The 24,748-nt window shown below is 44.6% G+C and overlaps 1 protein-coding gene across 10 annotated transcripts in view; it reads right to left on the bottom strand.

The window, feature by feature from the left end:
• The window catches only part of HMBOX1 (homeobox containing 1), a 146,833-nt gene that overhangs the window by 78,915 nt on the left and 43,170 nt on the right, over positions 1 to 24,748 (bottom strand). For all 10 annotated transcript variants that reach the window (XM_063123752.1, XM_063123753.1, XM_063123754.1 and 7 more), the window contains exon 2: positions 581 to 664. In XM_063123752.1, the coding sequence (XP_062979822.1) occupies positions 581 to 603 (23 nt within the window). In that variant the 5' untranslated portion in view covers positions 604 to 664. The remainder of the gene's footprint in view (positions 1 to 580; positions 665 to 24,748) is intronic.

The raw sequence follows: 24,748 nt of genomic DNA, 5'->3' as shown, positions 1-24,748 counted from the left end.
CTTCAAATCCCTTCTGAGACATGGATTTCTTGGGTAACTCACCTTTATTCAAGCCATCCGTAAAATGGCAATACTCACAACAACCAGACGTTGAGGTGGTTCTCAAAACAAGTTGTCCCGAAAAGGACATTGCATGTTAAAATCCCTACAGAAACTAGCAACGAAGCTTTGGATAGTTCAAGTGTAGCCAAATCCTTAATAAGGCACCCCAGTTTTTGCAAAATGAGCAGCAATTTCTATGAAGTAAGAAAACAAAACTCGGGGTGAAACGGGATCGAAAGAGGATCCTGTGTTCCTCTCTTGACTGTCTAGCACAGCTTTCCTCAACCTGGGGCGCTCCAGATGTGTTGGACTGCATCTCCCAGAATGCCCCAGCTGGGGCATTCTGGGAGATGCGGTCCAACACATCTGGAGCGCCCCAGGTTGAGGAAGGCTGGACTCTAGCAAATACCAAAATAGCAGGACACGGACACACACACCTACCCCGCCAACCCCTATATCAGCAGGAGTCTGCCAACTTGTGGGACGTACTTAAAACCTCTGGATATGCACAGAGAAAAATGGCTGATGTACTACTTACACCACTGGAAAAGTTCTCAGCATACTTTACATGGGGAGAGGAAGTCAGAAAGCCTCTTGGAGGTCTTCAGCATTAGTTACCATTCTGAAACAGGCAAGAGGAAAATAAAGCATTTTAATATAATTTCAAATTATTTTTTCATATTTATTTACTATTGCATTTATATCCCGCCTTTTTTCCTCTGAGGAACCCAAGGCAGTGTGTACGGAACCCTCCTCCCCTCTATTTTTATGCTCGCAACAACAACCCTGTGAGGTAGGTTGGGCTGAGAGTTTGTGACATGCCCAAAGTCACTCATTGAGCTTCCATGGGCTGAGTGGGGACTAGAACCCGGATCTCCCAAATCCCAGTTCAACACTTTAACCACTACACCACACTGGCTCTCACCATTTGATCTCACGCAACCACCGTGTGAAGGAAGTGATCATTATTTCATCTGTCTTTTAAACTCCCTGCTACCAAGATTACTATGAAATCGGGATGTCTCTTAAAAATGATGGGGCCTCTTTGCTGAGCAGGAGGTCCTTGTAATGGTGTATTTTATGATGTAGCATTTTCATTGTCCATCAGGAACACAATGGTTTAAAAAATCAGAATCGTCTTGTGTTGAGTCAATGAATAAAATATACAACTAAAATAACACTGTCTGAGAAAGGTGGCCTGATATAGGATGAGAAACTCAACACAAGGCGATGTGTTGAGCAGTACGACAATGGAATCAGTTACCTAGGGAGGTTGTGGGCTCTCCCACACTAGAGTCATTCAAGAGGCAGCTGGACAACCATCTGTCAGGGATGCTTTAGGGTGGATTCCTGCATTGAGCAGGGGGTTGGACTCGATGGCCTTGTAGGCCCCTTCCAACTCTGCTATTCTATGATTCTATGATCAGGAAAAACTTCCTGACTGTTAGAGCAGTACGACAATGGAATCAGTTACCTAGGGAGGTTTTGGGCTCTCCCACACTAGAGTCATTCAAGAGGCAGCTGGACAACCCTCTGTCAGGGATGCTTTAGGGTGGATTCCTGCATTGAGCAGGGGGTTGGACTCGATGGCCTTGTAGGCCCCTTCCAACTCTGCTATTCTATGACTCTATGATCAGGAAAAACTTCCTGACTGTTAGAGCAGTACGACAATGGAATCAGTTACTTAGGGAGGTTGTGGGCTCTCCCACACTAGAGGCCTTCAAGAGGCAGCTGGACAACCCTCTGTCAGGGATGCTTTAGGGTGGATTCCTGCATTGAGCAGGGGGTTAGACTGGATGGCTTTGTAGGCCCCTTCCAACTCTGCTATTCTATGATTCTATGTGATGCTGTGTCAAACGAAGCTGATACCATTTTGCATGTTTCCCCAGCAGTACTTGGAGAAAACACAATACATCTCAGTGCGGAATTGTTAAGACTTCATTTAGAGTATTGTTTTGGGCACCACCGATATGGGTAAATGGGGAAGGATTCAGAGAAGAGCTCAAAGGATGATGAAAGTATATAGGGCAGAAATCACAAGGGAAGACTAGAGAAACTGAAACTGGAGAACTTCGATTATTAGGCAGTTCAAAATAAAGTGAAGAAATAAAACTTTTTAGAACGACGTGATGAAGAAGAGCAATGAAGTGTAGATACGATCTCGTGAGAAGTTAACCAAGAGTCATATCAAATATTCAAAGGCGAGAAACCTGGTCTGAGAAACATGTTTCTTGGAGGATATCAGTGGAAGGACAGAGAAGGATATTCCAGGAATCTCCAAGTTGTATGTTAGCTCATCTTACAGCAGACGCATCAAGTGCATGATCCACTGTGATCTTCCTAATGCGTTGCTGGAATGTTTTTGTATTCTCCATGACAATGATACACATCTTAGACATGTCAAAAGCTTCAACACTTGTACACTCTTAGAAATGCTACTTGTTTTCTAACAAGGGAGGGTCCCACAACCCCCCAGAAAAAGTACCCAGTTGTTATGACTTCTAGATAGAGAAAGGTTCTAGACGCTATTAACACAAGCAATCTTGATTTAACATCTACTCATAAGTACATAAAAAGTGCCCTGATGCTGGATCAGACCAAGGGTCCATCTAGTCCAGCACTCTGTCCACACAGTGGCCAACCAGCCGTTGACCAGTGACCCACAAACAGGACATGATGCAACAGAACCCTCCTACCCATGTTCCCCAGCAACTGGTGCACATAGGCCTCTATTTGCCTTGGATAGTGGAGGTAGCACACAACCATCAGGGCTAGTAGCCATGGATAGCCTTCTCCTCTGGAAATTTATCCAAACCCCTTTTTTCAAAGCCATCCAAACTGGTGTCCATCTCTAAATCTTGTGGTCACGAATTCCATAGTTTATTTATTTATTTATAAATAAATAAATAAATAGTTTAGTGCTATAAATAAATAAACGCGCTTAGTGAAGAAGGGCTTCCTTTTATTTGTCCTGGATCTCCCACCAATCAGCTTCGTGGGAGGACCCCACTGGGTTCTAGTATTTTGAGAGAGGGAGAAAAAATGTCTCCTTCTCTACATTCTCCACACCAGGCATAATTTTGTACTCAAAGGAAGACATACATCCATACATCCAATTTATTGTTGTTGTTATTATTATTATTATTATTAATTTATATAGCACCATCAATGTACATGGTGCTGTACAGAGTAAAACAGTAAATAGCAAGACCCTGCCGCATAGGCTTACAATCTAATAAAGTTGTAGTAAACAATAAGGAGGGGAAGAGAATGCAGACAGGCACAGGGAAGTGTAAACAGGCACCGAGTAGGGTGAAGCTAACAGTATAGAGTCAGAACAAACTCAATATTTAAAAGCTATAGGGAAAAGAAAAGTTTTTAGCTGAGTTTTAAAAGCTGTGATTGAGTTGGTAGTTCTCAAGTGTTCTGGAAGAGCGTTCCAGGCGTAAGGGGCAGCAGAAGAAAAAGGACAAAGCTGAGTAAGGGAAGTGGAGGTCCTTGGGCAGGCGAGAAGCATGGCATCAGAGGAGCGGAGAGCACGAGCGGGGGAATAGCGTGGGATGAGAGAGGAGAGATAGGCAGGAGCTAGACCGTGAAAAGCTTTGAAGGTCAACAGGAGAAGTTTATATTGGATTCTGGAGTGAATTGGGAGCCAATGAAGAGATTTCAGAAGTGGAGTGACATGGTCAGAGCGGCGGGCCAAGGAGATGATCTTAGCGGCAGAGTGGTGGACAGAGACCAGCGGACTGATGTGAGATGAAGGAAGGCCAGAGAGAAGAAGGTAAACAATTGTTATTATGCAATAGCCAAAGTTGTACGGGCTGATCCCATATGGCATGGCATGTGCTGTTCACCTTAGTACATCACCCTGGACCCAGCTGAGCTGCTTTGACATCATGCAATGTTATTATTTATTTTTTTATTTATTTTTTTATAAGCCCCATTCCTGCATTGAGCAGGGGGTTGGACTCGATGGCCTTGTAGGCTCCTTTCAACTCTGCTATTCTATGATTCTATAATTCTATGATCTATGTACATGGTACTGTACATAGTAAAACAATAAAACAGCAACCCCCCGCCACATAGGCTTTGTTGTTGTTTATTCGTTCAGTCGCTTCCGACTCTTAGTGACTTCATGAACCAGCCCACGCCAGAGCTTTCTGTCGGCCGTTGCCACCCCTAGCTCCCCCAAGGTCAAGCCTGTCCCCTCCAGAATCTCATCCATCCATCTTGCCCTTGGTCGGCCCCTCTTCCTTTTGCCTTCCACTTTCCCTAGCATCAGCACCTTCTCCAGGGTATCCTGTCTTCTCATTAGGTGGCCAAAGTACTTCAGTTTTGCCTTTAATACCATTCCCTCAAGAGAGCAGTCTGGCTTTATTTCCTGGAGTATGGACTGGTTTGATCTTCTTGCAGTCCGAGGCACTCTCAGAATTTTCCTCCAACACCACAGTTCAAAAGCATCTATCTTCCTTCGCTCAGCTTTCCTTATGGTCCAGCTCTCGCAGCCAGAGGTTACTACGGGGAATACCATTGCTTTAACTATGCGGACCTTTGTTGTCAGTGTGGTGTCTCTGCTCTTAACTATTTTATCAAGATTTGCCATTGCTCTCCCCCCAAGAAGTAAACGTCTTCTGATTTCTTGGCTGCAGCCAGTGTCTGCAGTAATCTTTGCGCCCAGAAATACAAAGTCTGTCACTGCCTCCACGTTTTCTCCCTCTATTTGCCAGTTATCAATCAAGCTGGTTGCCATAATCTTGGTTTTTTTGAGGTTTAACTGCAACCTAGCTTTTGCACTTTCTTCTTTCACTTTTGTCATAAGGCTCATTCTAATAAAATCATAATAAAAACAGTAAGAAAGGGAAGAGAATGCATGAAACAGGCACAGGGGACAATAAAACAAAGTGTAAAAGTAAGATCAAAATCAAGTTCTAAAAGCTTTAGAAAAAAGAAAAGTTTTCAACTGAGCTTTAAAAACTGTAACTGAACTCGTGGTCCGCAAATGCGCTGGAAGAGACTCTAACACCCTTCCTCAACCTGGTGCCCTCCAAAATTGTTGGATTGCAGCTCCCATATTTTCCCGTTCTGGCTGTGAATGATGGGAGTTGCAGTCCAAGACCTCTGGAGTCCAAGACACAGGGGCCAGGAAGAGACAAGGCCACGTCCGGTTAACAAGAGGCAGGCAAAGAAAATTGGGTGTGTGTGACGTGCTAGATGTTTTCGCCCATTTCATAGGTACGTTAGTAAAAATGAATGGATGTAAATTTCAAGTCTGGCAGGTTCAAAGCTGCAATTATATTTTTCAGGTGATTATCCTCAGCAAAAATATAAGAGAGAGTACATATGCGTCATTGGAACACATATATTTCAGAATGAAATGGAACTAATAAATAACGACAATGAACCGGAAGGATCCGCAATAATCTTTGCAGAGATTGAAATAGATGAGTTGTCAGTGTATCATGCACAGGTTATTATTATTATTATTATTATTATTATTATTATTATTATTATTTATTTATTTATATAGCACCATCAATGTACATTGGATTTCTAAATCCAAAGCCTCTCCCGACACGAACCTACCTGTACACTATGTTCAACATCTAAGGTCCTCCTTCGGGTGCCTACAACGAGGGAAGCTCGGAATATAGCAACTAGGGAGAGGGCCTTTTCAGTGGTGGCCCCCCAATTGTGGAATGATCTCTCCGATGAGGCCCGCCTGGCGCCAACGTTATCTTTTCAGCGCTAGGTCAAGACTTTTCTTTGCTCCCAGGCATTTAACAGCATATGTTAACTGACTTTAGCCTGGCTGAGAGTTTTAAAAATTGTGTTAAATGTTAGCTGTTTTTTATATTTTTATGATTTTAAATTGTATTTCTTTATTTCTTTATTACATTTCTGTACCGCCCAATAGCCAGAGCTCTCTGGGCGGTTCATAAAAATTAAAGCCATTCAAAGTATAAAACAACAGTATAAAACCATAATATAAAATACAATATAAAAGCTCAACCAGATAAAAACAGCAGCAATGCAAAATTACAAATTTTAAACACTGAGTTAAAATTTATTTATAGACTGTTAAAATGCTGGGAGAATAAAAAGGTCTTCACCTGGCGTCTAAAAGCATATAATGTAGGTGCCAAGCGAACCTCCTTAGGGAGCTCATTCCACAGCCGGGGTGCCACAGCAGAGAAGGCCCTCCTCCTGGTAGCCACCTGCCTCACTTCCTTTGGCAGGGGCTCGCGGAGAAGGACCCCTGAGGATGACCTTAGGGTCCGGGCAGGTACATATGGGAGGAGGAGTTCCTTCAGATAGCCTGGATTTTTAATGTCCGGACTTTTAATCATTTGTAAACCGCCCAGAGAGCTTCGGCTATGGGGCGGTATATAAATGCAATAAATAACTAGGGCGTAATCCTATGCATGTTTAGTCAGAAAAAAAAGTCCTATAATTTGCAACTTACCCCAGCCAACATGCTGGAAATTGTAGGACTATTTTTTTTCTGTCTAAACATGCTTAGGATTACACTCTTAGTGTGTTGATAGCTTCCAGTACTTTTATTTTTCTCTTCAATTTAAACAATGCAATTGGAAGTACATTCTATTATCTTTACATTTTACAAATATTCTAATAAAAATTGCTATGAAATGTGCTTTTATTTATTTCTTCAAATAGTTCAGCTCTAATACGTGCAGCGTACTGGGACAAAAAATTAACACGTGGCACTTTTTTTTTAAAAAAAAGTTTTCTTTACTAAATACAATTAAAACAAACAGATCTCTTTAGGACAGCAAGGAGCAAGTTGGAATTTTTTGCATTGGGATTTGGTTTGGTCTTTTTCGTTGGGATTTTTTTCCCGGGGATGTTTCCGGAAAATTTTCCAATTCAAAACTTTCCGGGAAAAGCCACATCACTGCGTTGAGGACAGAGAATTGAAGGAGCAGAGTTCAAACTCAAGTGTGAATTTGAACGGAATCAGCTGGGTATACAGCTCCGGCACCTATTGTAAAACTCGATTTTAGAACGGCGCGTTACGTGAATTCAGCCGATGTGGGTTTCTGGATACATACCATGACATTTTAAGAAACCAAAACGCCTGGTCCCAACCCTTCCGCCTGGCATAGGCTGCCTAAGGCTGCCTTCCTAGCATTAAGCAGCCAGAAAAGCAAGTGTCATTAATCTCTATAACTAATGCAGAGGTTAAAGCTGACAAACCTTTGTCCCGTCTGCATTATTCATTAATGAAATTAACTTGTTAAGGGGGGAGGAGAGAGAGAGAGGAGGAAAGGGACAGACAGAGGGCCCCCAAAACGAAGTTCTCCTTTCTTTGGTGAAGTAAAAGTCAAAAGGGGGCCGGGGGTGAGAGAAATTGCATATTAGTATGAAAATGGTGGCAGCGACTGTGGAACGGAATGAACAATCCAACCCTGCACTTAAAAGCCGCTCTAAAAGGCAGCTCAAATTTACAATGGATGAGCCTTCGTGGCAATCTGTTTTTCCGATATTAAAAATCTCATTTTCTCAGTGCCAAGGACAAGTGGAAGCGTGAGGCATTGGAGTATCAACTCGGCATTTGTCTCATTTGACATTAAATCATTCTCATTTTCAGCTCGGATTTTCTAATATCTCCTTGGGAGCCACTTCAGTTTTCTTCATTTCTCTCTGGCTGCAATTAAGATGTTTGAGTACAGCCTGGTCGACCATCGCCGCTGCCCCCCCCCGCCCCCCTCCGGCCGCACCTGCTCCCTTTAAGGAAGTTCTGTGCATTCAAGCCACTTCGGGGCAGGCCGGGGGAAAGGGGGAGACACCCAACAGGTGCAGTCTTCCCATTAAGATTCATGGGTTGAATTTCAGCCTGCCAGGGAAGCTCACTCGCCTTACTCCACAATGGCTGGAAGGAGCAAGGAAAAACGAACTCGGACAGGCTGAGGACAGAAAGGGAATTTAATTAAATAAAAAAAGCAGAAGGGCTTTCTCATTGGATACGTTTCCCTGTAAAATTCCAAGGAAATCACACCCCAGCTTCAAGTGCTGGTCCTACAGCCAGGAATCCTGGAGTTCAGAGTGTAAGCTCCTTGAGGGCAGAGACCAGTCCCCTTGTGCTCTGTAAAGCACCAGGAACGATGGTGGTGCACTATAGATAATAAACGGATAAATAAATAGACTGCACCCCCATGGCCATTTGTCGCTGCTCGGTGGCAAACCCACCCAGCCCACCTACCTCCCCTTCCCTCCTTCTAGCTGCTCAAACAGGGCTGGAGTCAAGGGGCAGGCATGGCCAGGTGTCTGCCAAGGGTCCACAATCCAGTGGGGACCCAATGAAAAGACCCCTGCTCACTCCCCTGTCTTTCACTCTGCCCAGGTGACACTGCTGGGAAGAAGGAGAAAAAACGGATGCCAGGGCCTACTTGCTCAAACAAGCAAGTGGGAGCAATGTGAGAACCAGAGAATAGTAGGGTTGGAAGGGGCCTCCAAGGCCATCAAGTCCAACACCCTGCTCAATGCAGGAATCCACCCTAAAGCATCCCTGACAGATGCTTGTCCAGCTGCCTCTTGAAGGCCTCTAGTGTGGGAGAGCCCACAACCTCCCTAGGTAACTGATTCCATTGTTGTACTGCTCTAACAGTCAGGAAGTTTTTCCTGATGTCCAGCCGGAATCTGGCTTCCATTAACTTGAGCCCGTTATTCCGTGTCCTGCACTCTGGGAGGATCGAGAAGAGATCCTGGCCCTCCTCTGTGTGACAACCTTTCAAGTATTTGAAGAGTGCTATCATGTCTCCCCTCCATCTTCTTTTCTCCAGGCTAAACATTGCCCAATTCTTTCAGTCTCCATAGGGCTTTGTTTCCAGACCCCTGATCTCCTCTGAACCCGCTCCAGCTTGTCTGCATCCTTCTTGATGGGTGGTGCCCAGAACCGGATGCCGTGCTCAAGATGAGGCCTAACCAGTGCTGAAAGATGAGGAGGAGCAAGGGCAACTGGTGATAATGGCGGTGAGAAGGTAAGACTCCCCGAAGGAGTCTTGCCCAAGGCACCCCACCTTTTAATTGCTTTCCTCGCCACTGTGGTTGTGGGGATGAGTTCGATGACAGTATCACACACACCCAAATTTAGTTTGAATGCAAAATTCAGTAGGCTGAACTATTCAGACTTTTTTAAAAATAAAAAGTCGTTTCTAGTGCTTAGTGCAGCCTTCCTCAACCTGGGGCGCTCCAGATGTGTTGGACTACAACTCCCAGAATGCCCCAGCCAGCTGAGGTGGAGAACTCAGTGGCAACCCCATATTTCTCAAAATGCCCTCAGGAGAATCGACATGCATTTTCATAGAATCATAGAATAGCAGAGTTGGAAGGGGCCTACAAGGCCATCGAGTCCAACCCCTGCTCAATGCAGGAATCCACCCTAAAGCATCCTGACAGATGGTTGTCCAGCTGCCTCTTGAAGGCCTCGAGTGTGGGAGAGCCCACAACCTCCCTAGGTCACTGGTTCCATTGTCGTACTGCTCTAACAGTCAGGAAGTTTTTCCTGATGTCCAGCTGGAATCTGGCTTCCTGTCACTTGAGCCCGTTATTCTGTGTCCTGCACTCTGGGAGGATTGAGAAGAGATCCTGGCCCTCCTCTGGGTGACAACCTTTTAAGTCTTTGAAGAGTGCTCTCATGTCTCCCCTCAAACTTCTCTTCTCCAGGCTAAACATGCCCAGTTCTTTCAGTCTCTCTTCATAGGGCTTTGTTTCCAGACCCCTAGGGGAACTGAAGACAGAAATCAAATAAAAATAAAACTGGGGAGGGGGGACCCTTCGCCTGTACCCCTTTACCCGAAGCATAACTTAGCTTTGTACCCAAAACGTACGAATGCAGCCATCAGATTTGGGAAGGGTGCTGCAGAGTGTCCGGAGCAGGCTAATAAAAACCCAAAGATGGCAGCGCGCTTTGAAATGCATAATTGAACAAGAGGACAGCCAGCCCAGATGCATAAAAAGGGAAGGTCACGGCTGACAAATCTGCTGAAATCCGGTTTTATTATACGACCAAATCGTTAGGTTAGACAAGAACGAAACGGCGGACATACGTTATCGTGGGGGTCTTCGGGAAGGAAGCATTTGATTTGGTGCCGCTCGGGCTGATTTACAAAGTCATAAAGTGCTGCACGGGGGCGGTGTGTGTGTGTGTGAAGAGAGGCATAAATGGATTAAACAATACTGGTGAAAAGAAAACAGGGAAAGAGTGTCGGGGAGTGGAAACTGTTTGGAACGCAGCGGGGTGGGTGGGAGAATAGTCCAAGGAGGATATATATATATGTGTGTGTGTTTGTAGCTGGTTGTACAGAGAGAGCAAGGTCTTGGGACTCCGTATCGGCCACAGGAAGGAAACCGTGTAAAGGAAAGAACGCTGTAAACTTTGAAACAATGTTTGTTTCCTGAAAACCAGGAAGGACCAATTTATGGAATTAAAGCAAGAGACCATGTTCTATTCAGCGAACGGTGGGGGGGAGGGAGGGAGGGAGGCAGGAAGGTTTAGGGATTTAGGGGACAGCAGCGTCGACGTGCCATCCAACAGAGTGGGCAATTCAGGTAGGAGATGTAGGTTCAAATCCTACCTCCGCCATGGACTCGTTGCAGCCCTTCCTCCTCTTCTACAAGGGCCCAATTGCAAATTGCATTTTCACTTTTTGTTTTTAGAAGTCTGACTAACAATTCAAGAAGGATGCAGACAAGCTGGAGCGTGTTCAGAGGAGGGCAACCAGGATGATCAGGGGTCTGGAAAGAAAGCCCTATGAAGAGAGACTGAAAGAACTGGGCATGTTTAGCCTGGAGAAGAGAAGATGGAGGGGAGACATGAGAGCACTCTTCAAGGACTTGAAAGGTTGTCACACAGAGGAGGGCCAGGATCTCTTCTCGATCCTCCCAGAGTGCAGGACACGGAATAACGGGCTCAAGTTAAAAGAAGCCAGATTCTAGCTGGACATCAGGAAAAACTTCCTGACTGCTAGAGCAGTACGACAATGGAACCAGTTACCGGTTTATGTAACCGCCCAGAGAGTTTATTTATAAATAAATAAATAAATAAATAAATAAAATAAATACCTAGGGAGGTTGTGGGCTCTCCCACACTAGAGGCCTTCAAGAGGCAGCTGGACAACCATCTGTCAGGGATGCTTTAGGGTGGATTCCAGCATTGAGCAGGGGGTTGGACTCGATGGCCTTGTAGGCCCCTTCCAACTCTGCTATTCTATGATTCTATGATTTTATGATTCATTACTTGCAAACGTGCATTTGCAAATCTCTGTCTCTCTCACACATGCATACGCACACAGCCAATAGTAAGCCGGAATTGGTTTTGGTTCCATGGCAGTTGTGGTTGACACATTAGCAAATCTGGGTTTATCGATTGTTGCATTCACACGTAACAATAAACCAGGATTCCTGGCTTATCCTGGCTTACTAGGAATAAAGAGCATGTTGCTGAACACCGTCTGTTCGTTTTTACCTTTGTGCAAGCAAGTAAAACCAACCAGGAAGGGATAGCTTATTGTAACACCTGAACCTGTAATCTAGCTGGTGTTTGTTGCCGGTTTACGTATCCTGGCTTGTTTGGGAGCAACAAAACAGGATCAGGCCCCTCTTCCTACTTTGGTTTACCCATTCGTGCAAAGAGAAGAGTGAAGCAGGAGCCAAACTAATCCAGAAATCCTAGTTTATTGTTATGTGGGAACCTACTAACTTGGGCAAAATGGCTTTCAAACTTCTTTTCCTCTTTCAAATATAGAGAAACACTAATGAAGTAGTGGACGGGGTAAAAACAGAGACCCTGTAATTAAAACAACAATAGTAATTGTAAGTAACATTCATTATCATGTTCAGAGAAAAAGCATCACAAAACTTTGCACCAAGGTTTGGTGCACATTAATGAATGCAAATTAACTAAAGGCCCCAATTTGCATACTTCATCCGAAAGGCACCGTTTTTCAAATACTTGGAAGGTCATCTGCTTAGCAAGAAATTGGGTAGCAGAGAACAAGTAGTCGAGGAACAATGAGACACAGCAGATGGAATCCTGAATTTGTTCAGCCGAGCTGAAATGCCTGCTCAGCTTGGAGCTCAGTGGGCAACTTTTGGCAAAGCCAAGAAAGGTAAATAGGGCATTTGACCCACAGAGCCTACCTCTGTCCCAGCTCTCGCCCTCCCCCACCAAAGGGAGAGATCCCTTCCCATCGCCTCCGTATACCACAAACAGGGTTGTCGCATGGCCTAGTTGGTCATGTTTTGCCCAGGTTTAGTCTTGGACATTTGGACCACTCGTTGGGTTGAATTCCTAGCCAAACAGCTTTGCTGCAAGATGCGTTTTATCCATGATGGGTAAGGCAGGCCAGTTTCTGGCTTGCCCCAAAGATGTGAACGTAGGCATGGCCGTCCTCATTTTGCACTGGACTCCGCGAAAAGTATAGAATAGCAGAGTTGGAAGGGGCCTACAAGGCCATCGAGTCCAACCCCCTGCTCAATGCAGGAATCCACCCTAAAACATCCCTGACAGGTGGCTGTCCAGCTGCCTCTTGAAGGCCTCTAGTGTGGGAGAGCCCACCACCTCCCTAGGTAACTGATTCCATTGCCGTACTGCTCTAACAGTCAGGAAGTTTTTCCTGATGTCCAGCTGGAATCTGGCTTCCTTTAACTTGAGCCCGTTATTCCGCGTCCTGCACTCTGGGAGGATCGAGACGAGATCCTGGCCCTCCTCTGTGTGACAACCTTTTACGTATTTGAAGAGTGCTATCATGTCTCCCCTCCATCTTCTCTTCTCCAGGCTCAACATGCCCAGTTCCTTCAGTCTCTCTTCATAGGGCTTTGTTTCCAGACCCCTGATCATTCTGGTTGCCTTCCTCTGAACACGAGAGTCAAAACATCGCAAGAGAAAGACCTGCACCACTTTCAGATCAATCCGTCTACCTGCATTGGCCTAAACCGGCTGTATTTTACCATCAATAAAAGCAAGCAGGGGTAACGTTTAATTAATAGTTAATTTAGCTTGAGGTTCGGTCTCTCTGCCAGCAGGTAACAATTAGAAGCGTATTTTCCAGAGCAGCCATACTCAACTTGTGGCCTTCTAGATGTGTTGGACTACAACTCCCATAATCATCTCCAGATGTGTTGCACTGTAACTCCCACCATCCGGAGGGCCCCAGGTTGGAAAAGGCAGTGACATTCCCTTCCCATCTCAGAGCTCACAGGGAGGGAACTAACCCCCAATTCCACAACCCCACATACGAAGAGCCCTGCTGGATCAAGCCAAGGGTCCATCTGGTCCAGCATTCTGTTCCCATTGTGGCCAACCAGTTGATGGGGAAACCACAAGCAGGACATGAGTGCAACAGCACCCTCCCACCCATGTTCCCCAGCAACTGGTGTACATCGGCATACAGCCTCTGATTACTGGAGGCATCACAGAGGCCTCAGGACTTGTAGTCATTGATAGCCTTCTCCCACAAGACGTCGGGCTTAAGAAAGGACAGGGAGGTCTAAATAGAACATTTTTGAAATGATTGTTGGAACCAGTTTATTATGTATTGGAGCAGGCATGTCAACTAAAAAGTTCCTTTGGAAATTTTAGCACCCTAAAGAAGGCCTTAAGAGGCTTAAAGAATTAATGATTTGTGTACAATCGTTGATGTGTTAATGTCCTAGATAAGGAGTTGTGTAATCAGTAACATCTTTTCCGTTCCTCTGGAAGAATCTGGTGGATCTCTATAGTATGAAGTATGAGTAGAAATCTAATTATGTATTTTAAGTTAGAAAAACCTTCAAAATTTTGTCTTATACAAAATTGGAGACGTCTATTCAGATTACTATTGAAAATTATAATTTGAGTATGATTTGTTTGGCTGCATATTCGATTCATCCAATTTTCTGTATCAATTTGTATCTTCTCTTTTACAATGAGAAATACATTTATAATATCAAAAATATTCTTAAAATCTACCGCAACTGGGGTAGTTGCTTTACTGCTGGTATTTGCTAATTTTATTAATTTGGCTGATTTATCATTTTATTGCATGGGATTTCATTGTATAAGCTGCTTTGGGAAAGCTTTTGCCCTTAAAGACAGGCTAGAAATGTTTTAAATAAATAAATAAATAAAACTTTAAAAGGAAAAGGGGAAAAATAATTCTTCAACTAGTCTACAACAGTCAATTTACTTAAAACACATCTTCTATTACGTATTCTTGATGAGAAACCAAATCAATGATACTATGTTTTTATCTGCAAGCTATTCACCACATTAGTGGACTTGTTACTGCCATTGTAAAGATTACAACAGGCTATTTTCTATGATGTTTTACCAATCCTGCCTTCATACTTCAATTTATTTTTATATTGCATTTTCTGTCGGCAACCTTGAGTGCCATTTGGTGGAAAGTCAGGATTCAAATTTAACAAACAAATAAAAACAATCCTAAATGTTTGTTTGTTTATTTATTTATTTATTTATTTACTACATATCTATACCGCCCAATAGCCAGAGCTCTCTGGGCGGTTCACAAAAAATAAAAAAAATTAAAAGTATAAAACGACAGTATAAAACCATAATGTAAAATACAATATAAAAGCTCAACCAGATAAAAACAGCAGCAATGCAAAATTACAAATTTAAAACACAGAGTTAAAATTTATTTATAGACTGTTAAAACGCTGGGAGAATAAAAACGTCTTCACCTGGCGTCTAAAGGCATATAAAGTAGGTGCCAAGCGAACCTCCTTCCAACAGAACTGTCCCCAAATTGTGATTTAATTTTTTTTAAAAAGGGAAAAGAAAAGCACAAAGAATTTCAGAGGGTCCCAGTATTATTGTAGCTGCTCCGGGCATGGAAAAAGTTAATGAAAAATGTAAACAGTTAATATTAAAAGTTAGCAGCCTTTAAAATTAACTTGAGCCAATTTAAAAGTTAAATATTTCCACTTTCAACTAGTTAAAAGATAAGTTAAAACGAGAATAACTAGTTGATTCATGAGAAACATGTGAAACGTGGTGAATTTAGAGTGACCATATGAAAAGGAGGACAGGGCTCCTGTATCTAACAGTTGCATAGAAAAGGGAATTTCAGCAGGCGTCATTTGTATGCATGCAGAATCAGGTGAAATTCCCTCTTCATCACCACAGTTCAAGCTGCAGGAGCCCTGCCCTCTTTTGTCTCTTGTCAATAGTGCAGGGTTCCTGCAACTTTAACTGATGTGATGAAGAGGGAATTTCACCAGGTTCTGCATGTACACAAATGACACTGCTGAAATTCCCTTTTCTATGCAACTCTTAAAGATACAGGAGCCCTGTCCTCCTTTCCATATGGCCACCCTGAATTACATACTTGCATTATTTTTTCATTTTCAAACACAACGAGGGATTTCGCCCCGCCCCGTAAGTCCACAGAAGCACATTAATGTACTCGGACAAACCTAATCTTGCTTTACCTGAAAACGGTGATATACCTGTCATATAGTTCCCAGGAGAACAATTTGCCAGTACCCATGGGTTGTACCTAATGCCAGTCCTACTCAGGGTAGACCCACTGAAAAGAACGGGATTTAAGTTTGACTAATGTCGGATACAGCTCTGTGTGATTCTTCTCACCTTCTCCATAGACAGATGGTTTATTTTCGCTGAAGGGCATAAGGCATATTTAAAACTGTCAGTGTTGTCGTGATGTTGGCCACGGTGGGAGCAAAATGATGGGCTAGTTAGGATGATGATGATGATGATTTCTTACCCGCCTCTCCCTCTGGATCGAGGTGGGGAACAACATTAAATACAATATAATACATAAAACTAGTTAAAAGAGCATATAAAACCAATACAAAATTAAAATAACCATCACAACATCTTAGGTTTAAAATTCATCTGGGTAGGCCTGCCGGAAGAGGCTAGTTTTTACGGCTGTCTTAAACTCAGAGAGAGTATTAAGCCGACGAATCTACTCTGGCCGGCCGTTCCACAGTCTGGGGGCGGCAGAAGAAAAGGTCCTCTGGTAACAGTTGTCAGCCTAGTTGTGGCTCACCGGAGTAAACCCTTCCCAGAGGACCTGAGTGAGCGGGGCGGATTGTACGGGAGAAGGCGATTGCGAAGCCACCATCTCACACACAAGGCTTTGATGCGCACACCTCCCTCAGGCTAAGCACCACCACTTAAATACCTGAGGAAGCGGTAAAAAGAAGAGTATCCCCTTTCCCTTATAGCAGAGGGAAAAGGTAAGGAGATTTGGAAAAGGCTTTTCTGGGAATACCTGAGGAAGGGGTAAAAAGAAGAGTATCCCCTTTCCCTTATAGCAGAGGGAAAAGGTAAGGAGATTTGGAAAAGGCTTTTCTGGGAATATAGCAGGCTGAAGGTTTAATGTAATGCGTTTATTTATGAACCAATAGAGTAGGAGACACAGCCAAACTGACACGTGGTTTTATGGTAGCAAAATAAAGGAAATGTTTATTGTAGATTACAGTTCTTAGTTCCTTCAAATTCTATTCAACTCCTGCCTGTTCTTAAGAATACTGGTAGAAACAAATCTAATACTGTATTTCTTCGATTCTAAGATGCCATCGATTGTAAGACGCACACTGATTTCAGTACCACCAACAGAAAAAAAGCTTTTTTCAGGGTAAGAAATAATAAACGCACCCACGATTCTAAGATGCACCCCGTTTTTAGAGATGTTTATATGGGGGGGAACGTGTGTCTTGGAATCGAAGAAATACAGTAATAACAATCCTCAGTCCCTAGGATCTTATTTTCACTCGCTCCTCACACAACTCCTGACAAGAGCTAAACACATCTACCCTCCAAACCCACCACCAACTGAACCCTTCAGACCACTCAGCTCCCCCATATATATAGACTCTGCCCCACTTTCCACAGCATCACCGGCCACACCCACTCAGTTTAACATTCCGCACTCTCTAGACCTACTCAACCAGACATACCTAAGGGAATAGAAATGTGGGTAACGCCGCAGCGATCCTATGGTCTGATTCAGCATGTTCTCAGGCAATCGTGGGGTGGAGGGACCACCATGACATTGGGGGGGCGGGTACTTTAAGGACTAGGCCCCCAGGGCTAGCAGACGGCACAGGACATAGTTTAAAAGGATCAATTCTCCCTGGGTGGGGTGCTCAAAAGGGTGCTCTTATGTCATGCCAAGAGGCACTTTGAACATACATTTTTAAAACTCGCAGCACATTTATTCAATAAAGAAACCCTGCAATGCATGCATTTTAATATGAAAAGAAGGCAAGGATGTCAGGAAACCGCATTACTCGAAAAGTGTCCAGAGTTCTGGAAGGATTTCTATCACAAAATCCCCTCGCATAAATCTTCGATAGGCTTCTAAACTCAAGGATAGCTTATTTATTCATATTCATAGAATCATAGAATAGCAGAGTTGGAAGAGGCCTACAAGGCTATCGAGTCCAACCCCCTATTTTGGGCGGCGTTAATAGAACTATAGCTTCCAAATCACGTGAGGTACTGGTTCCTCTCTATTCGGCCCTGGTTAGGCCTCATCTAGAGTATTGCGTCCAGTTCTGAGCTCCACAATTCAAGAAGGACGCAGACAAGCTGGAGCGTGTTCAGAGGAGGGCAACCAGGATGATCAGGGGTCTGGAAACAAAGCCCTGTGAAGAGAGACTGAAAGAACTGGGCATGTTTAGCCTGGAGAAGAGAAGATGGAGGGGAGACATGATAGCACTCTTCAAAGACTTAAAAGGTTGTCACACAGAGGAGGGCCAGGATCTCTTCTCGATCCTCCCAGAGTGCAGGACACGGAATAACGGGCTCAAGTTAAAGGAAGCCAGATTCCAGCTGGACATCAGGAAAAACTTCCTGACTGTTAGAGTTGTACAAGAATGGAATCAGTTACCTAGGGAGGTTGTGGGCTCTCCCACCCTAGAGGCATTCAAGAGGCAGCTGGACAACCCTCTGTCAGGGATGCTTTAGGGTGGATTCCTGCATTGAGCAGGGGGTTGGACTCGATGGCCTTGTAGGCCCCTTCCAACTCTGCTATTCTATGATTCTATGATTTCATGTGAAGCACTCCTAACCACGGCGGCTTCATAGCCACGCTTTAAACACGCCCACTAACCATTTCCTGCAGAAGGGTTAGCGGCCTAACCATGGTTTAGTGTGCTATCTGAACAGGCCCGTTTTGTATGCAGGAGGACCCAGCAGCTATGCCACCCTTCCCCAACCTGGTGCCCTTCAGATGTTTTGGAGTACATTTCCCAGTATTATTGACTATTGTCGAGACTGGCTGGGGCTGATGGGAGTTGAAGTCCAAAACATTTGGAGACCACCAGGGTGGGGCTGAGCTATCACCACAAGAAAAACACGTTCAGGGTGAAAACCTGCACACCCTTGCCTTGACAGGGGCAGGCTGGCAGCAAAAGCCAGGAGTCACCCACCCCTGTGGGAGCCGAAAGCAGCTGTACTACAACTTCGGCTGTATGTTCCCAATTCAAGGCTCAGGCCTAGTGGGACCCGCGGTGTTGAAGGGGCGGGGAAGAGGGCACAGCACCACTCCCCCCCCACACGTGTACAATGGGTTGGAAAGGGTTAACGAACCACGCTGTGAACTGCCGTCTGTATGCGATTAGGTTTTCGTTGACGACACCAGATGAGAATCCGTGGCGTTGCTTAGTGAAACGCTAATTTTAGTTCTTTGCCACAATGTAGGAGGAGTGTGCTTGTTTATATTGGGGCACCTTTGAGCAACCTCTGGTTTTTTTAAGCAATGGAAAGAAAGGCATACGCTAAAAATAACCATCGCCATCAAAGCTTTGGGCTGGTTGGGCGGTGAGAGGAAATGACGTCAAGTGTAACAGCCTCCTGCTCTTGGGCCTTTGTAACCCTTTGCATGTTTGCTGAAATGGGAACAATTTCAAAGTGCTGGTATTAACATTTAAAGCCCTAAATGGCTTGGGGCCAGGCTATCTGAAGGAACGCCTCCTCCCGTATGGACCTGCCTGGACCCTAAGGTCATCCTCAGGGGTCCTTCTCCGCGAGCCCCTGCCAAAGGAAGTGAGGCAGGTGGCTACTAGGAGCAGGGCCTTCTCTGCTATGGCACCCCGGCTGTGGAATGAGCTCACTAAGGAGGTTCGCTTGGCACCTACATTATATGCTTTTAGACGCCAGGTGAAGACGTTTTTATTCTCCCAGCATTTTAACAGTCTATAAATAAATTTTAACTCTGTGTTTTAAATTTGTAATTTTTGCATTGCTGCTGTTTTTATCTGGTTGAGCTTTTATATTGTATTTTACATTATGGTTTTATACTGTCGTTTTATACTTTTAATTTTTTTATTTTTTGTGAACCGCCCAGAGAGCTCTGGCTATTGGGCGGTATAGATATGTAGTAAATAAATAAATAAACAAACAAACATTTAGGATTGTTTTTATTTGTTTGTTAAATTTGAATCCTGACTTTCCACCAAATGGCACTCAAGGTTGCCGACAGAAAATGCAAAATAAAAATAAATTGAAGTATGAAGGCAGGATTGGTAAAACATCATAGAAAATAGCCTGTTGTAATCTTTACAATGGCAGTAACAAGTCCACTAATGTGGTGAATAGCTTGCAGATAAAAACATAGTATCATAGAGTTGGAAGGGGCCCATGAGGCCATCGAGTCTGCTCAATGCAGGAATTCACCCTAAAGCATCCCTGACAGATGGTTGTCCAGCTGCCTCTTGAAGGCCTCTAGTGTGGGAGAGCCCAAAACCTCCCCAGGTAACTGATTCCACTGTCGTACTGCTCTAACAGTCAGGAAGTTTTTCCTGATGTCCAGATGAAATCTGGCTTCCTGTAACTTGAGCCCATTATTCCATGTCCTGCACTCTGGGAGGATCGAGAAGAGATCCTGACCCTCCTCTATGTGACCACCTTTCAAGTATTCGAAGAGTGTTATCATGTCTCCCCTCAGTCTTCTCCTCTCCAGGCTAAACATGCCCAGTTCTTTCAGTCTCTCTTCATTGGGCTTTGTTTCCAGATCCCCGATCATACTTTCCTGTCGGCAAAAGGTTCAGCAAACCCAGTTCAGATGATAGCCGAAAATGAACAGCAGTCCAACAATGGAACCAATTTACTAGGGTGGTGGTGGGCTCTCCCACACTAGAGGCCTTCAAGAGGCAGCTGGGCAACCGTCTGTCAGGGATCATAGAATCATAGAATAGCAGATTTGGAAGGAGCCTACAAGGCCATCGAGTCCAACCCCCTGCTCAATGCAGAAATCCACCCTAAAGCATCCCTGACAGATGGTTGTCCAGCTGCCTCTTGAAGGCCTCTAGTGTGTTTTAAGGTGGATCCTTGCATTGAACAGGGGGTTGGACTCGATGGCCTTATAGGCCCCTTCCAACTCAACGATTCTTTGATTCTATGGCAGAGTCCACATTGAGTACTCTCCGGCCTAAACACCCTGTAGGTGTTTCGGTGGCCTGGAGCTGAATTGAGTGCCTCCCGCAATTGAGACCATTAATCCAAATCTTCCTTGTGCCAAGGCTGTAACAGCTAGCTATCATTCCATGAGGGCTTGTCCACTAGGGAGATGGGAAGGAAGGAGATACCCAGGGGTTGGCGGATTGTCAAGGGAAATTCTACACAAACATTAGAGCTCTAGACTTTAATGGAGTACTTAGTGCTAATTTATGGCTGTATCAGTAGCACTGACTGGAAATCGTGTTTACTCTTGTGCAGTGGTAAACAACTGTTAAGAGATTCCTTCTATCGGTATCGACAGTATTAGTGAGGAAATGGGGTGGGTTTTTTTTTATTATTTGCTCGGGGGGGGGGGGGCCTTATGTTATAAGAAATAAGGAAATGTCCCCGTCCCTCACTAACATCGTCAAAATTCATAGAATCATAGAATAGTAGAGTTGGAAGGGGCCTATAAGGCCATCGAGTCCAACCCCCTATTTTGGGTGGCGTTAATAGAAATATAGCTTCCAAATCACGTGAGGTACTGGTTCCTCTCTATTCGGCCCTGGTTAGGCCTCATCTAGAGTATTGCGTCCAGTTTTGGGCTCCACAATTCAAGAAGGACGCAGACAAGCTGGAGTGGGTTCAGAGGAGGGCAAGCAGGATGATCAGTTTTGTGATGATCGGTTTTGTGAACCGCCCAGAGAGCTTCGGCTATTGGGCGGTATAAAAATGTAATAAATAAATAAATAAATCAGGGGTCTGGAAACAAAGCCCTATGAAGAGAGACTGAAAGAACTGGGCATGTTGAGCCTGGAGAAGAGAAGATTGAGGGGAGACATGAGAGCACTCTTCAAAGACTTGAAAGGTTGTCACACAGAGGAGGGCCAGGATCTCTTCTCGATCCTCCCAGAGTGCGGGACACGGAATAATGCGCTTAAGTTAAAGGAAGCCGGATTCCAGCTGGACATCAGGAAAAACTTCCTGACTGTTAGAGCAGTACGACAATGGAACCAGTGACCTAGGGAGGTTGTGGGCTCTCCCACACTCGAGGCCTTCAAGAGGCAGTTGGACAGCCACCTGTCAGGGATGCTTTAGGGTGGATTCCTGCCTTGAGCAGGGGGTTGGACTCGATGGCCTTGTAGGCCTCTTCCAACTCTGCTATTCTATGATTCTATGCTAGTATCTCATCAGCCATTGCTGCTGAAAATCGACAACACTTGGAATACTGTGTACCATTCTGGTCATTGCATCTAACAAAGGAGATCGTGGCGTTGGAGAAAAAGCAGAAAAGGGGAACCGAAAGGATCAAGGGACTGGAACAACTCCCCTATGAGGAAAGGTTACAATCTCTGGGACGATTTAGCATAGGAAAAGGAGGGTAAGGAGGTGTACAGAAGTATGCATGGGACGTACCGAGGTGTACAGACTTATGCATGGGGTGAAGAGGGAGACATTTTTCTTCATTTTTTCATAATTCTAGAACCCAATGTGGTCATTATCCCATGAAGCTGATGGGTGAGAGATCCAGGAAGGACGTCTTCACACAGTGCAGAGTTACACTATGGAACTCACTACCACAAGATGTAGTGGCAGCGACCAACTTGGATGGCTCTAAAAGAGGAATAGACAAATTCAAGGAGGGTAGGGCTATCAGTGGCTACTCGCCCTGATGGTTATGTGCTATCTCCAGTATTGGAGGTAGTAAGCTGGGGAACATGGGCATTAGGGCGCTGTTGTACTTAAATCCTGCTTGTAGGTTTCCCATGAACAGCTGGCTGGCCACTATGGGAACAGGAGACTGGACTGGATGGATCGTTGGTCTGGTCCAACATGGCTCTTATTTATTTATTAATTTATTTATTGCATTTCTATACCGCCCAATAGCCGAAGCTCTCTGGGCAGTTCACATGGCTCTTCTCATGTTCTTAGATGGCTTTAATTGGCTCTCATTACAGCACAAGCTCCATACCTTGTAAGAGATGGGAAATGAAACCTCCATGTCTTGAATTTTGCTTTTATGTGTCTCACTGAGAAAGGCTTTGTGTCAGGGGTTGGTATTGCCAGATATCTTCTCCACCCTCTGTCCCAGTAGGGGCCCACTGATACGGGGTGTGTGTGTGTGTGATGACTCCTCCCCCCCCCCCGAAATTGCTCTCAATGGCTGCTGGTCCTGCTTTTATCTGGCAGTGGAAGTTTTTAATCCTGCCAACACCCTGTTGGACAACATGAGGACAATAACATGGACCTACTTTGCAAAGTTATCCTAAGGACTGCCGGGAGTATGTACGTGGAATTGCTTGAATGGCTAAACCGCATTATTGCATTTCCAGCCATCCAGAGTAGAGATTTGTGTTAATTCTCCTATCCTGCCTTTTCCCTGCCCCATTTGTCTCCAGGGATATCTGCCCCTTGATTTCATAGAGTCATAGAATAGAGTTGGAAGGGGCCTCTAAGGCCATCGAGTCCAACCCCCTGCTCAATGCAGGAATCCACCCTAAAGCATCCATGACAGAGGGTTGTCCAGCTGCCTCTTGAAGGCCTCTAGTGTGGGAGAGCCAAGAACCTCACCAGGCAACTGATTCCATTGTCGTACTGCTCTAACAGTCAGGAAGTTTGTCCTGATGTCCAGCTGGAATCTGGCTTCCTTTAACTTGAGCCCATTATTCCGTGTCCTGCACTCTGGGAGGATCGAGAAGAGATCCTGGCCCTCCTCTGTGCGACAACCTTTTAAGTATTTGAAGAGTGCGATCATGTCTCCCCTCAGTCTTTCTCACTTCACTCCCTATAGTTGCTTACATAATTTTGATTACTTCTTCACATCGCACGTCGTTAAATTATGGAACTCACTACCACAAGATGTTCTTAAGCCATACGGTTTAGCTCAAAAAGCATTCTTGGTCACAGACAGAATATAGTCCCATCATCCACAAATGGTGCAGGTGTTTTATCTGGGATTCGCAGGGAGAATGGAAGGAAGGTGTTCTCCCAGCCTCAGGCCTCTCTCTGCAAAATGGGAGCATCTGTTCCACAAAAGAGAAATGACATAGAAAGGCACTAAAGCCTTGGTCTCCGGAAGTCACACCCCGAAAACGATCCAGGGCTGATGGATCATTTTCCAGTTTATGCTAAACTGGACTACATGTTAGGAGTGACTTTTATCCCCCCCCCATCCACCCACCCACCTGCAAAACCATACTGTTTTATTTAAAATAAAATTTTAAAAGGCTGCCACCAACTGGATTTCACCCTCATTAAAATTTGATGAACTCTAATTGAGTCAGTATATTTTTACATTTAAAACAGTGATTTAACGGCTATATTTAACCCTTAATTTGGGGATGTGTTAAGTATTAAAAATCAAGACCCAATTTGAAATTAAAAACCCAATCAATTTTTATTCGTCCTGATTAGCAGGTCCAATTTGCTCCAGTTTATCCCAACTCTGAAACGTATAATAATAATAATAATAATAATAATAATAATAATAATAATAATAATAATAATAATAATATTAAAAAAAAAAACCCAGCACAGACTTCCAAAGAGATGCCAGTAACTGGGCTTGAGACACCTGCACCTGCCTCCTGAAATAGTACCACATCTTCTCGCAATTGCTTAGGAAGTGGCGCTCCTCTGATTATTTTCAGAGGTTGAACCGGCTCAATAAGGCAGAGCTTTGAAGAAATATAGCAGCAACCCTGCGGTCCGACCCAGGGTCCACCCTAGACCAAGAGTGGCTAGCTAAATGCATCCAGGAAGCTCATAAACAGGGCATGAAGCCCATGTCTTTGTTCCTTAATATCTTGTATTCAGGACAGGGACGTCTGCCGCTGGGAAATTCAATTCTTTTTTGGCTCGTTGGGGGTTCTGCGGCGTGTATGACTCACTTTGCATCTTCGCGCTGAGCTGCAGCTGTTCCCCAAACTCCGGGAACTTTTTTGTACGTTTGGAGGCAGGGGGAGATGATCTTGCAATTTGCGCAAACGACAGCCGGATTTGCACGAATCCGGCTGTCATTTGCGCAAACTGCTCAGAAATTTGCGCAAACTGCAAGACCTTCACCACCACCACCACCACCAAAAAAACAATTTGCAAAATTCTCGAAAATCTGCACACTGGCCAACCTCTCTGCAGATCAAGTCAGGTGCTACAGCAGGCAATGAAACGAATGGGCCTGAACCTAGGAAAAGTTGCTGTACTTTATACACACACACAACGGAGTTCTCTGACATCCTGAATTCAGGGCAGTGATGCAACCAGGTAATTTGT

The sequence above is a fragment of the Elgaria multicarinata genome, chromosome 4 (assembly GCF_023053635.1).
Source record: "Elgaria multicarinata webbii isolate HBS135686 ecotype San Diego chromosome 4, rElgMul1.1.pri, whole genome shotgun sequence".
Lineage (NCBI taxonomy): Eukaryota > Metazoa > Chordata > Lepidosauria > Squamata > Anguidae > Elgaria > Elgaria multicarinata.
This window is presented reverse-complemented; position numbering and strand designations above follow the sequence as displayed.